Here is a 15,243-nt window from a genome sequence, read left to right as displayed (position 1 = left end):
CGAGGCCTACCGTCCAGGTGGTAGTGCTCCTCGCTCTCGGCATCGGTCAGGGCGAACAGCTCCCTGAGCAGAAGTGGGTACTTGAGGATCCTCTGGATGGGCTTGATGAGGTACGACTCGAGCGTGGATGAGTGCTGCTGCTTCGGGTTCTGGGCATCCAAGAACGCCTTGAAAGCCGTGTCTGTCTTGGCTGGCAGGGTTTAAACACAGGTCATCGGGGTGGAACGCCCACGTGACTCTCTTCCCACAATTTCCCTCCCTTCCTCCGTGACTCCGAGGTGCCTTTTTGCAGGACTGAGCAGAGAATGGGTGGCAGGAAGAGGGAAAGGTAGGGGAGGGCGGTCAGGGAGACCACAGGCAGTCAGATCTACGTATTTATGTGTTGGGGTGGAGTGGGGAGAAGCCTGATGAGTTACAGGATGACGGAGTGTAGACTGCAGACACCCGGATTTCCAGCGGCTGCTCTTTATCCTCCTCCTATTACACATGGTTTTTTTTATCCTGATGTTTTGACACCTGGGGCTTTACAGTCCATGGGGAGACTGCCCCACCCACGCTGGTCAGTGCCTGGAGATAGTAAAAGACTTGCCAGGAAATGTGCCTTTTATAGAGTCCCCACACGCTGTCACCTCCTCTCTGAGGCTCTTATACCCTGGACCACCATTCTCGTCCTAATCATCTCAGGGTGGGGAGCAGACATCTTGGCTTCGAGTGCACCCCAGAGCCCGGCCTCCCCAGTTCCTTCCCTCAGAAACCCCAAGAAAGGCTCTTGACCACATCTTCCGCTCGCTCCCTCTGCCTGCTGACTGACCCTGCAGGTCCTCATCTGGCCCGCATGGCATGGGGTGCCCCTGCCTCTTGGGAACTCTGAGTGACAAACTGGTAATCATCCATCCCCCGAGCTGTTGGCTTTGTCATCCGAAAATAAGGATAAAGCTATATTCGGAACACTCCTTACCCTAGTTTTCCTAATCTTTCAAGCATTTCACTGCTGCAAAAACCTCTTTTGAAAAAGGCAAGCAGGCCAGGCACAGTGGCTCATGAATGTAATCCTAGCAGTTTGGGAGGCTGAGGCGGGTGGATCACTTGAGGTCAGGAGTTTGAAACCAGCCTGGCCAACCTGCTGAAATCTCATCTCTACTAAAAATACAAAACTATTAGCCCGGCTGGTGGCAGGTGCTCGTAATCCCAGCTACTCAGGAGGCAGAGGCAGGAGAATCACTTGAACCCGGGAGGTGGAGGTTGCAGAGAGCTGAGATCGCGCCACTGCACTCCAGCCTGGGTGACAGAGGGAGACTCCGTCTCAGGAAAAAAAAAAAGAATGAAAATTTAAAAGAACGGCAAGCAGATGCAGAAGCAGCAGCACCTCACGGTGCCGGTGAAGTAGACAGAGGCAGACTCTCCCACAGTGATCTGTTCAAAGTTAACTCGGTGGCACCACCTTAGCGTCTGTGGGATCTGATCTGATGCAACTCAGGCAGCACTTTCCTCACCAGCCTTGCCTCCTTCCTCTGTGTCCCAGCAGGTTTGGGAAGCAGCCCTGGGGGGTTGTGGGGCCCCAGACAGAGGTACCTGGCAAGGGCTGATAGGAAGCCATGGCTAATGCCTTCCAGGTACAAAGGAATGTCGGGGGCCAGGGGGGAGGGCAAAATATGGGAAGAAGAAGAAACAATGTATCCAAGCAACGTAACAGTGGACACACACTGCCTCTGGGTTGGTGAGCACGTGGGGGTGCTGGGGGGTGTGGCACGGCCAGCATGGGCGCAGAAACTCCACACACCCCTGCCCCATACTTCGCCCAATCACCTCTCCATTTGGCTATTCCTGAGTAGCACCTTTTATGATAAACCAATAAATGAACACAATCAACACTGGAAAAAGCACATTCTTCACATTCAGAACCTAAATATTCATCTGGATGACTTTCCTCCATTGGAAATTTTACATGGCACTCCAATGACTCGATACTTTTCGTAACAGCACCAGGAATGTCACGGGAACTCAAAAATCTCTTCAATAAATAAATACCCTCTCCCTGCAAAAAACAGGGGGAGTGTATATATAATTTTTTAAATATATATATAAACACACACATGTATATTTTATTAGAAAGTTTAAAATATAGAAATTTAAGTTTACTGATATATATATTTTATTAGAAAGCTTAAAATATAAAAATTTAAAAGTTTAATGATATTTATACATTTTATTAGAAAGTTTAAAATAAATATTAAACTTTTAAACTGTCTAATAAAAATGTCTTTGCATCCCCAGTGGTTAGGGGTATGAGCTAAGACTAAAGATGCTATAAAAGGGCATCAGAACATGATTCTTCTGTCTTTATTTATTTTTTCCTGAGACAGAGTCTCGATCTGTCGCCCAGGCTAGAGTGTGATGGCACATTGTGGATCACTGCAACCTCCACCTCCCGAGTTCAAGCGATTCTCCTGCCTCACCCTCCCGAGTAGCTGGGACTATAGGCATGCACCATCATGTCTGGCTAATTTTTTTTTTTTTTTTTTTTTGTATTTTTAGCAGAGATGGGGTTTCACCATGTTGGTTAGGCTGGTCTCCAACTCCTGACCTCAAACAATCTGCCTGCCTCAGCCTCCCAAAGGGCTGGGATTACAGGCGTGAGCCATCGCACCTGGCCCTGTCTTTAATTTTAAAAAACAGCAATCATGGGGGAAGACCTCATAAGACCACAATCTTATAATCCCCGTTAAGCCCCATTAACAGCAATCAGACTCCCTGAGTTGGCATCATTTCTTGTCTCTCCAAAGCACAAATTCCTGAAGAGAAAGGACACTGGGAAAAGTGGCCAACTGGCCCCATGTGACAGAAGGGGGGGGCCAGGCTGGGGGCCAGAATATGGGGAAGCAATAGATTTTGTGGGGCGTCCCGAATCTAGGGCTACGTCTAGAAGGGACCTGGGAACTCTTCCCCAACAAAATATTCATGTCCAAAAATATGCCTGTGGGTATTTCACCCATCAACTGAATTCTATATCAGAGCAAAAGAGTGCACGGTTCACAGCGCGTGGTGCGGTACGGGAGCATCGCTCCTCCAGTCCAGCTGTGAGTCCGTGATGAACGTGAACATGCACTTTGTTGTTCTCAAAGTTATCCCGACCCTCTAGGCTCATTAGACAATTAGAAAAATATGGGTCGGCTGGGCACAGTGGATCACACCTGTAATCCTAGCACTCCGGGAAGCCAAGGTGGGCGGATCACCTGAGATCAGGAGCTCAAGACCAGCCTGGCCAACATGGTGAGACCCCATCTCTACTGAAAATACAAAAATTAGCTGGGCATGGTGGTGTGCATCTGTAATCCCAGCTACTCAGGAGGCTGAGGCAGGAGAATCACTTGAACCCGGGAGGCAGAGGTTGCAGTGAGCTGAGATCACACCACTACGCTCCAGCCTGGGTGACAGAGTAAGACTCCATCTCAGCAAAAAAAAAAAAAAAAAAAGAAAGAAAAAAGAAAAATATGGGTCATACCCACTGTTTTAAGGGATAGTTTTGAAAGATAATATAATATTTTTCTTATTGAATTAAGAAACAATCCATGGGGGCAGAATTTAATCTAATTGAGTGATTAAAAATAACACAAATTGCTCAAGGGCTGAGGTGGGTATATCATTTCACTGTGGAGCAAAGCACTCTAAAATTGTTACTTTAACAATCTCATAACAATTAGCATTCAATAAAGGTTGTAGAAGAAACACACTGCACACGTAGAGACATATGCCCAATACAGCACACGGGAAAGGTCAGGCAGCATGACAAGGAGAATCCCAGGTCCCCTTTTCATTTGAGGTTCCACCAGAACTCTGTTGCACAGATCACCACTACCATTAAGACTGTTTTTATCTGGGGCAGGCTCTTTGTTACCCGGAGATCTGTATTGTGCTAATACATCCTACAATAGGTTTTAAATTAAGTCAAGCTAGTTCTCTTTGGTAGCAAACATAAACACAACACAAGAACATTATTTACATATCCGGGGACCTGATCAGCAGCTGTTTACTTGGCAGCTACAGTAAAGTGTTAAGGAACAGCAAGCTGATTTCCAGAGATTCTTTGAAATCAAACTTTCTGTTGGTGCTACTGTTTGCCAAGAAAATGTTTCCTTAATCCTTTTACCATCAAAAACCACCATATGCTGAGCTATGGAGACATAACCACTTTCTGGAGACTCTCAGAATGTTCCACCGTCTTCTCAGAATACTTAAGAAAAAGCAGCTTGCCAATATAAAAATTCTACTTTGTCCTGCACAAAAATAAACCACAAATGCAAGAATTTTCAAGGATAACTGAGACAACTCTAGAAGTGCTTTTGGGAGCTGTTATCACACTCCTAGGAACAAAAGTAGGTGAAGGAAAGATAAAACTCCACAAAAAGGTATACAGTAAGTCCTCACTTAATGTAGTCAGTAAGTTCTTAGAAACTGCAACTTTATGCAAAATGACATACAATGAAACCAATTGTCTTCCTCATCAACATTATAGTGAAATGATGTTGAACAGAATACATTAGTTGGGGACCTGCTGTACATCGTGTCACTTAAAAGTCACAGTTTCCAAGAACCTATCAACAACATGCAGTGAGGACTTAGTTATGAAGTGTGGTAGGTTATAATCGAAACTAATGAAAAACAGAAATAAAGCAGGGAATTTCTAAACTCCCTACATTTTTACATAACTGCAAAATGACCCATCAATTCTGGCCCCAAATAGCAAGGTAAAACTTTCATTACAAGAAAACTGACAAAATCATTAATTCAAGATATTGGCCAGGTGTGGTGGCTCATGCCTGTAATCCCAGCACTGTGGGAGGCTGAGGTGGGCAGATCACTTGAGGTCAGGAATTTAAGACCAGTCTGGCCAACATGGTGAAACCCCATCTCTACCAAAAAATACAAAAATTAGCCAGGTGTGGTGGCAGGTGCCTGTAGTCCCAGCTACTCAGGAGGCTGAGGCAGGAGAATCGCTTGACCTGGGAGGTGGAGGTTGCAGTGAGCCGAGATTGCGCCACTGCACTCCAGCCCGAGTGAGAGAGCAACACTGTCTCAAAAAAAAAAAAAAAAAAGGCATGGAGCAGTGGCTCACACCTGTAATCCCAGCACTTTGGGAAGCCGAGGCGGGTGGATTACCCGAGGTCAAGTGTTCAAGACCAGCCTGGCCAACATGGCGAAACCCCATCTCTGCTAAAAATACAAAAATTAGCCAGGTGTGGTGGTGCATGCCTGTAATCCTAGCAACGCGGGAGGCTGGGGCAGGAGAATCACTTGAACCTGGGAGGTGGAGGTTGCAGTGAGCCGAGATCGTGCCACTGCACTCCAGCCTGGGCAACAGTGAGACTCTGTCTCAAAAAGAAGAAAAAAAAAAAAAAGAAAAAAAGAACACATTGCATTGTTCAGCACCCCTATCAGTGGCTTGCTGGAACATCTATCTGGCAATCAATGACTCCTAGATTTCTGTCCAAAAGCCCCCAACCACTGTCAGCCACACAACTGAGAAGCAGCACACCCCTACCTCCATATCCTCAGAGGTCTTACCTTTCACCAGGACCTTGGGAACTTTTGTGTGGCTGGCGCAGAAGGCACTGTAGAGCTTGAAGCGGTCAGCATAATACAGGAACGATCCCCCCAGAGAGAACAGCACTTTCTGGATTTGATGAGAAAAGGCAGAATTGGTTTGTTTCCTTCCTCCACTGGAAATACCAGCAGGTTATGGCAGGGAGCTCACATCTGCCTGGCTCACCCCACCAATCAACACCTTCCGTGCCTGTCAGAGCCTTTCTTTGTTATCAAAGGCCCTAAAATTGCCCATTACAAAGTATGTGCACGTACAGGGTTGTGTACAAGGTGTTGGACTTTGTCTTCTTAGTATTTACAAGGGAGATGTCCCTAGTTTTCCAAGTCTGTGTCTTTTAATAACCTATCTAGGCTGTTTGAATGTTGATGAGAAAGTATATATTTTGGAAAAATCAGAAATCTCAATTCTCTCATTAGCTCCTGCTGGCAAACTAAATAAAGGCAGGAAATGCTCATATCCCCTGCTCCCGAAGTAGAACACGTTCCTCTGATCGCTATCTTCATGCCTTCCAAAACCACCCTCTCCTCTAGTGGCTAAGAACATAAGCAATATTAAAAGAAGAAACACGCTCAACTATGGAAATCAGTATCATCTCCCCAGCCTGTCTGCCCTGTCCCAGTAGTTCACAACTGGGTAGAGGCCTTCTCATTAAGATTTTACTATGCCTGACAGGATACTTTGCATCCCACATACTATATATACATATATATATATGTATCTCCTCAGAAAAACATCTGCGAGTTTCACACTGAAAGAGTCTTGTTCAGAGAGGCCTTATTTAGTTTATCGAGGCTTAGAATTAAAAGGCAGACTTCAAGCAAAGAAATAAGGTTTTGAATTTGAGTAACAAACTAGGTTCCCCAAAATGCAATTTATCTAATGAACACTGACAGTCTGTCCATGACAAAAAAAAAAAAAAAAGTTTATTTTAAACCATACGTAATTGGTCATTAGAGGCCTCACTTCTCTTCTTGCATGTTCTCCTTTTTCTCCTTTACTTTCCAAGTCCTCCCCAAATCTCTACCCTAGCGTGGAGGGTGTCAGCAGGAGTACCCTGGGTACTGCCGTCGGACTTTGAGAGGGACAGTTATCCTTGGAGCCTGATATGGTTTGGCTGTGTCCTCAACCAAATCTCACCTTGAAGTGTAGCTCCTATAGTCCCCATATGTTGTGGGAAGTAACTGAATAATGGAGGCAGGTTTTTCCTGTGCTGTTCCCATGATAGCGAATAAGTCTCATGAGGTCTGATGGTTTTTATAAAGGGCAGTTCCCTTGCACACGCTCTCTTGCCTGCCACCATGTAAGACGTGACTTTGCTCCTCCTGAGGCCTCCCCAGCCATGTGGAACTGTGAATCCATTAAACCTCTTTTTCTTTACAAATTACTCAGTCTCAGGTATTTCTTCATAGCAATGTGAAAATTAACTAATACAGAGTCATACTCAAGAATTAAGCTAAAAAAACAGTTGTGGAAGAAAGTATGCTAAATGTAACCCCTCCCTTTAGCCATCCTAAAGCCATTCATTTGTTTAACTTAATATTTACTAAGTGTCTATTTACCCTACCGTAACTACAGATAAAACATTAACGTATTCTTTTATTCCTCCTGCCTTATGATTATCAGGGAACACAGTGCACACAAGTATGAGGGGTTTATACACAAAGACTGCACTTCCCCAATGTTTCTGTTCTGTAGGACTTAAGAACGCTTCTCACAGGCTGATGTACATTGCAAATTTCCAAATGAAAATTTTTATCAAAACTTATTTAACATCAGAACTAATTATTTCCTTCTGATACTACCTGAGACTAATGCTCTATGCAACTCAGTTTGAAGATTTTAACAAGTTTTTCTTTTTTGTTTTTTGTCAAATATACAATGAGGAAATTTTTTTTTAGTTTCTTTTTTGAGATGGAGTCTCGCTCTGTCGCCCAGGCTGGAGTGCAGTGGCCGGATCTCAGCTCACTGCAAGCTCCGTCTCCCGGGTTTACGCCATTCTCCTGCCTCAGCCTCCCGAGTAGCTGGAACTACAGGCCCCCGCCACCAAGCCCGGCTAATTTTTTGCATTTTTTAGTAGAGACGGAGTTTCACTGTGTTAGCCAGGATGGTCTGGATCTCCTGACCTCGTGATCCGCCCGCCTCCGCCTCCCAAAGTGCTGGGATTACAGGTGTGAGCCACCGCGCCCGGCCAACAATGATAATTTTAAAAAGGGCAGCAATTGTGGAAATCGACAGCAGTAGGTTTGGGAGCAAACAGCGACTGTGTGGAAACCAACTCAGAGAGCCCGGAGAGAATTCTGCAGGTAGGCACGCTCAGTGCCCATCAGCCATCTCGCCTTACAGATGGAATGGAGACAATCAGATTGTGCTGTAAGCAGCCAAGTGAAGGTCTATGAAGAGGGTCCCGTTTACGTGGAATTGAGAAGAGTGACTGTTGAGTATAGAAGTACAGGTTTGGTATCCTTGATCCAAAATGCTTGGGACCAGAAGTATTTCAGATTTCATATTTTTTCAGATTTGGGAATATCTGCATTATATTTACTGGTTGAGTATCAAAAATTGAAAATCCAGAATGCTCCAATGGCCATTTCCTTTGAGCATCATGTGGGTACTCAAAAAGTTGCTGATACAGCAGTTCAGATTGCAGATTTTCAGATTTGAGAAGCTCCACCTGTAGCTAAAAGAAGCAATGTACCAGCCCCTCCCTAGAATAACACTGATCTCAGTACACTCAAGTTCATATCAAAGTTCTGGTACCCAAAGTCTCCTTCTTGTGAATCCTTTTAGTGATGAACTGGACCCAAACTCAAAGAACCAGTCCCACAGCAAAAGACTTACTAATGAATATTAGCTACGTTAGGTTAAAACAATATTTTAAAGTACATCTATATCCATTTTTTAACCAACCCTGGCCTCCAGAATACATCCATTTTTATTAAGCAGCTTTTTTGTTTATCTAACTACCGGGCCACATCACATGTTCTACTGTGCAAATTATTAATTTACTAATTTAGAAAACATATCACTACAAGGAACCTAACTGTATTTCAAATGAAGAGTATTAACCACCAAGAAGCAATTTTTGAATACAAAAATGAACTATATGGAGTATTCAGGGTGAAAGATATATTGTGCCTACAACTTTCTCTTAAATGGTTTAGGAAGAAAACACTTTATATGTACACATAGACACACCATACATGCATAACATACACACATGCACATATAGATACACATGTGCATAGGAGACAGGGAGGGGAAGAAAGAATAAAGCAAATGTAGCCCAATGTTACCATTTGGGGAATCTAGATGAAGGGTATTCAGGAATTCTTTGCACTATTCTTGTAACTTTTCTGTAAGTCCGAAATTATATCCAAACAAAAATGAACACCTATAATATATACATATATATTCACATACTTATGTGTGTATGTAATTCTTAGTAGCTCCTGTTGCACAGAGGCAATGTAAAGAAATAACACACACACCCACAAACATATATTGAGGTAGAGTATTGAGGTGAGGCAGTCTTTACCTCAGCTCCGAAACTTGTATCCTAACATTACACAGCTAGATTTCTGCAAGTATTAGAAGACAGGCAAAGAGTATGGGGGCCTATACATACATGAACAACTGATTCTTAACACAAATGCAAAAGATATTGAGTGGAAAAAGGATCAAACAATAGTCACTGCAACAAACAGGATGAGAAAAATTGGATATTCATACACACACAAGTTAACTTTGATTCCTACATTAAACCATAACAAATTTCTTCAAATAGATCAGAAGTCTAAATGTAAAACTATGAAACTTCTAAGAGAAAACTACAAAACTTCTAAGAGAAAACACAGGAAAAAATCTTGATGATCCTCGTTTAGGCAAAGATTTCATAGATAAGACACCAAAAGTGTGATTCAAAAAGGGAAAATGTAAAAAACTGTACTTCATCAAAATTAAAAACTTCTGCTCTGTGAAGGGCACTGTCAAGAGAATGAAAAGACGGGCCTCAAACACAGAAACAAAATTTACAAATCATGTATCTGATAAAGGACTTATATTCAGGATATACAAAGAACTCTCAAAACTCAGTATAAGTAAACAAATAACCCAGTAAAATAAGCAAATTATTTGAACACACACTTCACCAAGGTGGATACACCGAGGGGCAAAAAACAAGCACGTAGAAGAAGATGCTCATCATCGTAAGTCATTAGGGAAATTAAAATTAGAACCATAATGAGGTGCTACCACACACCTGTTAGAATGGCTAAAAAAGGGACCGGGACCTCAGCAGAACAATGAGGAGGAACAGATGGAGGGAGCTGCAATGGTATAACCACTCTGTAGTTCAGCAGTTTCTTAAAAAGTTACACATACCCTTACCATATGACCCACCCATTCCCTTCCTGGGTACTTAAGAGAAATGAGAGCACATATCCATACTAAAACTTGTACACCAATGTTCACAGCAGCTTTATTTGTAATTACCAAAAACTGGAAACAACCCAAATGCCCAAGAAAGGTGAGTGGATAACAAAGTGTGGTCTATCCATTCAATGGAAGACAACGCAGCAATGAAAAGGAATGAGCTCTTGATACACACAGCAATATGGACGGATCTCAGTAAAACTACGCTGAGTGGAAGGAGCCCCCCCCCCCCCGCAAAAAACGGGTACTTGGTATGGGATTCCACCAATATAAAATTCCAGAATGCAAACGTTATTTATAATAACAGGGAGCCGGGGTACAGTGGGAGGGCAGTAAGAAGCAGGAGAGAAAAACCACAAAACGGCAGGACAAGACTTTTAGGAGTAATGATTATGTGCATTGTCCTGATTGTGGCGATGGTTTCATAGGGGCGCGTGTGTGTGAATTCATCAAATTCCACACTAAACATACGCGGCATATTCTACTGCACAATTATACCTTAATCTGTTTGTTAAAGCACATGAGGGTGACATGTAAGCCAACACATGAAGCAGTGTGCTTTGTTAATTGGAGATGCAACACAGGAAATCTGCAATAAAAGAAAGCCAAGCAGGGGAGAGGAAATAAGCAGCCTTGCTAAGGCACTAGTCATAAATCCTCATTAGGCTGCAAGGACACTGTGTGCTGGAAGATTGTCTTCCTCCTGGATAATTATAAGCATTTCCATTAAGCAAAGTTTCCCAGAACAAGGTAAATTAATGTGTCTACTGGGTGACCAGAAGTGCCTTTTTTTTTTTTTTTTTTTTTTTAAAGACAGAGTCTTGTTCTTGTCCCCCAGACTAGACTGCAGTGCTGCAATCTCGGCTCACTGCAACCTCTGCATCCCGGGTTCAAGAGATTCTCCTGCCTCAGCCTCCTGAGTAGCTGGGATTACAGGCGCCCGCCACCATCCCCAGCTAATTTTTGTACTTTTAGTAGAGATGGGATTTTGCCATGTTGGCCAGGCTGGTCTTGAACTCCTGACCTCGGGTGATTCGCCTGCCTTGGCCTCCCAAAATGCCAGGATTACAGGCGTGACCTACCGTGTCCAGCCAGGAATGCTTATTCTAATTCACTAACAGCTAAAGCACTAAAGGCCCCCCGCATACACCAAACAAAAGGTGAAGGTTGGTACTTCGCAGGTAAAAGCCAGCAGCTGCACCAGTTTAATGCAAATTGATGGCCTTGGTCTTCCCTTAGCCAGACCAGCAAGACACACTGTTGTCCTCTCAGACACCCTTAAGGAACGGACGCCATTGTGGCCCTCCAAGGAAGACGTCAACACGATCAGGGGATTCAACTTGCGCCACACTATGGCCCTGACGCCAGACGCAGCTTTGCACTACTTACCTTAAATTGGTCGACCTTCTCAAGCTTTTCCAAATCAGGTACCAGTCTCACTCCATCTTCTAGAGTTTTAAGGAATTCTACTTGAAACTCCACCATTTCCGTTAAATTTCCAAAAAGCACGTCAAGCTAGAAATGAAACAGAATTTAATCCACCCCATATCTCATTAGTCTTCCTAAACTTTATTTATATCTGATTACAAGGTTTTCCCATCAATTCTTATCAATTAAGAGAATAATCCCACTAGAGCGCGGGGCGGTTTTTCGCTCTCCACGAGCACGCCAAAGCTTAGCAGGCAATAATTTCACCTCCTTACTACAATTACATAAATGTAAATTGTTTTCAGTGTTACACGTGTCCCCATTTTCCCTTTTTACCAACAAGTCAAACCACGGTATGATATTCACAAAGTTGAAACCATTTCCACAATACCTCATCTTGGGTGAGAAAAGTTTCTTTTTGAAGAGGCTTTAGGTATCTCTCCATGAGACAGTTTAAATCCTAAGAAATGAAAAGAGACCTCATTAGCATATGTTAACGTCTATAAAAGGATCTAGAAGAGAACAAACAGATCATGTCCTGAAGGCTAACATTAGAGACTTCAGGTCAGTAAGGTCCATTTCAAGCAGGAGTTTCTGTCAATATTTTAGGCTTCGAGGACTACAATACGGTCTCCGTTGCAACTTCCTCAACTGTAGCACCAAAGCAGGCATACACAATACGTCAAGGAATGAGTGTGGCTGTGTTCTCATCAAACTTTATTTGCGAAAACAGGCAGCAGGCTGGATTTGACCCGAGGGCCGTCGTTTGCTAACCTCTGATTTAAAGACTAAAACACAGATACTTAAACAGATCACCCTGCTTTCTCATGGGGAATGTGACCAGGTGTCAAAACAAGTGATAACACAAAGACAACAGACCTGACACTCTTCTGGCTAGACTCTAATTAGATTAGGAAGATCATACCATCAACTTTTTTAAAAATTAAATTTAGCTTTCTTATTAGGTCAAACACACACACACACACACACACACACACACACATATATATAAATGAACTGCTCTAAGAATTGCTAGGCTTCCTTAAAAATCACAAGGAGGCGGCCGGGCTGCTCACGCCTGTAATCCCAGCACTTTAGGAGGCCGAGGCGGGTGGATCGCGAGGTCAGATCAAGACCATCCTGGCGAACACGGTGAAACCCCGTTTCTACTAAAAATACAAAAAATTAACCAGGCGTGGTGGTGGGCGCCTGTAGTCCCAGCTACTCAGGAGGCTGAGGCAGGAGAATGGCATGAACCTGGGAGGCGGAGCTTGCAATGAGCCCAGATCCCGCCACTGCACTCTAGCCTGGGCAACAGAACGAGACTCCGTCTTTTAAAAAAAAAAAAAAAAAAAAAAAAATCACAAGGAGGCTGGGCGTGGTAGCTCTCATGTCTATAATCCCAGCACTTTGGGAAGCCAAGGTAGGAGGATCACTTGAGCCCATGAGTTCGAAACCAGTCTGGGCAACATGGTGAAACTCCCTGTCTACAAAAAATAGAAAACGGGACTGGGCATGGTGGTGTGCACCTGTGGTCTCAGCTCCTCAGGAGGCTGAGCGGGGAGGATCACTTGAGCCCAGGAGGTCAAGGCTGCAATGAGCTATGATCACACCACTGTACTCCAGCCTGGCCAACAGAGTGAGACTATCTTAAAAAAACACAACAACTCAAAACAAGCTTTTAACATTCAGAGTAAAGGCAAAATTCCAGGAGAACCCAAGGCACTCTTCATGACCACAGTTTGACTCAGCTGTTAGTGAAAACCAGCAAAACAGACTTCTCCTTTACGAGGCAGAGGGAGGGGAGGGGAAGAAACATACCTTCACGTAGGTGCGCTCTGTCTCCAGAAGCTCGCAGATCACCTTACGCAGCTTATCCGCATCCGAGAGTTGTCTCATGGTCGCCAGCTGAGGCCCCGTGGAGTCCTGAGGAGATGGGCTCTGGTCAGAGGGGTTCATCTCATGCAAACTGCGGCAAAATGCAGCCACCTGTTCTGTACTCTTCAGAGCACAGGGGGGAAGGGAAGGCAGAGGTCATTATCCCTCATTAGACGCACCTGACACCTGGACCGCCTAGATGTGTTCTTCCTGGTTAATGAAATGTCACATATGAATGTTGCCTTGTGTTTCCACAAATTGCTCCACATTTAGGAGAACTTCTTGAATGCTCAAAACAACCAGGATAACAATTGCTACCATACACTAATCACTTACCACATGCCTACGCCGGTCTGATGCATTTCACCTGCTCACACGGGAAGGACAACGGAAGCCCAGAAGGGTTAAGTAACTCATCCAAGATGATGCAGTACATAAGTGGCAGAGCTGGGATTTGAACCAGGCAATCTGGTTCCAAAGCCTATGGATCTCAACCACTCCCCAAGCCAGAAGTTGATAAATCAGGAGACATAAAACTTAGCTGCATTTCACCCAAGGTACAAGCCTAATTAATTATCAGACTCCCAGTTCAGTACACAATCTACTTTGCAATGTTGCAAAGATGATTTTACAAGCTAAGGTTCTTCCTGTTAAAAATGGACACTGAGTCAACTTTCTAGATTAAGAAAGATACCCATACTTTAAAAAAATTTTCTCCCTCTCCACCTTCTCCAAAGGCAAAAAGATACCACTCCCCTTTAAGAATAAGGGAATTAGCCCTAAAACGGGCCTCAACGGGAGATCCCGGTCTCCACACCTACCGGGGATGAATCAGGTGCAGACCATAACGGTTGCACACATTTTGTCATCCATTTGAAATCTAGGATTCCAGGATTCTAAAATTCCAACTTTTGCAGTTACACAAACAGTTCTCCAAAGCATGGGCTACTGTAAAAACCCATGAGACCAGTAGTTCTCCACTTTGGCTGCTTATGAGAATCACCTAGAGGGCTTTTCAACATTCCAATGCCCGTGAACACCAGAGATCAATTTCATCAGAATCTTTGGCATGGGATATGCAGATATCAGTATTTTTTAAAGCTCTCCGTGTAATTGCTCTAGAGGCTATGCAGTAGCACAAAATTTCATTCACTAAAACTTGTTCCAATGCACCACTCAATGAATGTTTGATGGACATTTTCTTTCTTTTGTTTTTGGAGACAGAGTCTGGCTTTGTCGCCCAGGCTGGAGTGCAGAGGCATGGTCTCGGCTCACTGCAACCTCTGCCTTCCGGGTTCACGCCATTCTCCTGCCTCAGCCTCCCGAGGAGCTGGGACTACAGGCGCCTGCCACCACGCCTGGCTAAATTTTTGTATTTTTAATAGAGACAGAGTTTCACCATGTTAGCCAGGATGGTCTGGACCTCCTGACCTCGTGATCCACCCGCCTCGGCCTCCCCAAGTGCTGGGATTACAGGCGTGAGCCACCGTGCCTGGCCCCAGAAATTTTCTTGAAGCAAGTGGCTGCCCTTCTTACACTTCTCTCTCTGCTTCTGTTGTCTAATTCAACTCTAGGCACAAAGTATTTCCAGTAAATCCCGGTGCAAATAAATAATAACTTCTTCTATCACCCATCTACCCGGCAAGAACATGAGAATATCCTCCCAAAAACAACAGTTGGTGCACAGAGCTGAAAGTCAAGGCTGGTGTTTTGTGTAGGGCAGAAAAGCAAAAATCAAGCGTATGCCATGGAGCAGTTTTAAACACAGAGGAAGGCAGCTAACATTGAAGAGCCTTTCCCTCATTGGCATATCCAAAAGGGAAGGAAGTCTGGAATAAAGATGAGGCAAGGACAGGGAAAATCAGAACCTACCAAGAATGCATTAGCCGCAGAGGCACGACAGG

At 44.1% G+C, this 15,243-nt stretch overlaps 1 protein-coding gene across 12 annotated transcripts in view; it reads right to left on the bottom strand.

Annotated features, from left to right (window-relative positions):
* TIAM1 (T cell lymphoma invasion and metastasis 1) overlaps positions 1-15,243 on the bottom strand; it is a 444,177-nt gene that overhangs the window by 23,220 nt on the left and 405,714 nt on the right. For 10 of the 12 annotated variants that reach the window (XM_025380044.1, XM_025380046.1, XM_025380049.1 and 7 more), the window contains 5 exons: positions 13,283-13,462; positions 11,853-11,921; positions 11,423-11,548; positions 5,563-5,671; positions 11-190 (listed from right to left, as the gene is read on the bottom strand). In XM_025380044.1, the coding sequence (XP_025235829.1) occupies positions 11-190; positions 5,563-5,671; positions 11,423-11,548; positions 11,853-11,921; positions 13,283-13,462 (664 nt within the window). The remainder of the gene's footprint in view (positions 1-10; positions 191-5,562; positions 5,672-11,422; positions 11,549-11,852; positions 11,922-13,282; positions 13,463-15,243) is intronic. The other 2 variants (XM_025380051.1, XM_025380053.1) reach the window with 1 other exon arrangement.

The sequence above is a fragment of the Theropithecus gelada genome, chromosome 3, assembly GCF_003255815.1.
Source record: "Theropithecus gelada isolate Dixy chromosome 3, Tgel_1.0, whole genome shotgun sequence".
Classification (NCBI taxonomy): domain Eukaryota; kingdom Metazoa; phylum Chordata; class Mammalia; order Primates; family Cercopithecidae; genus Theropithecus; species Theropithecus gelada.
Note: the sequence above shows the minus strand (reverse complement) of the source record. Positions and strands in the feature narration are given on the sequence as shown.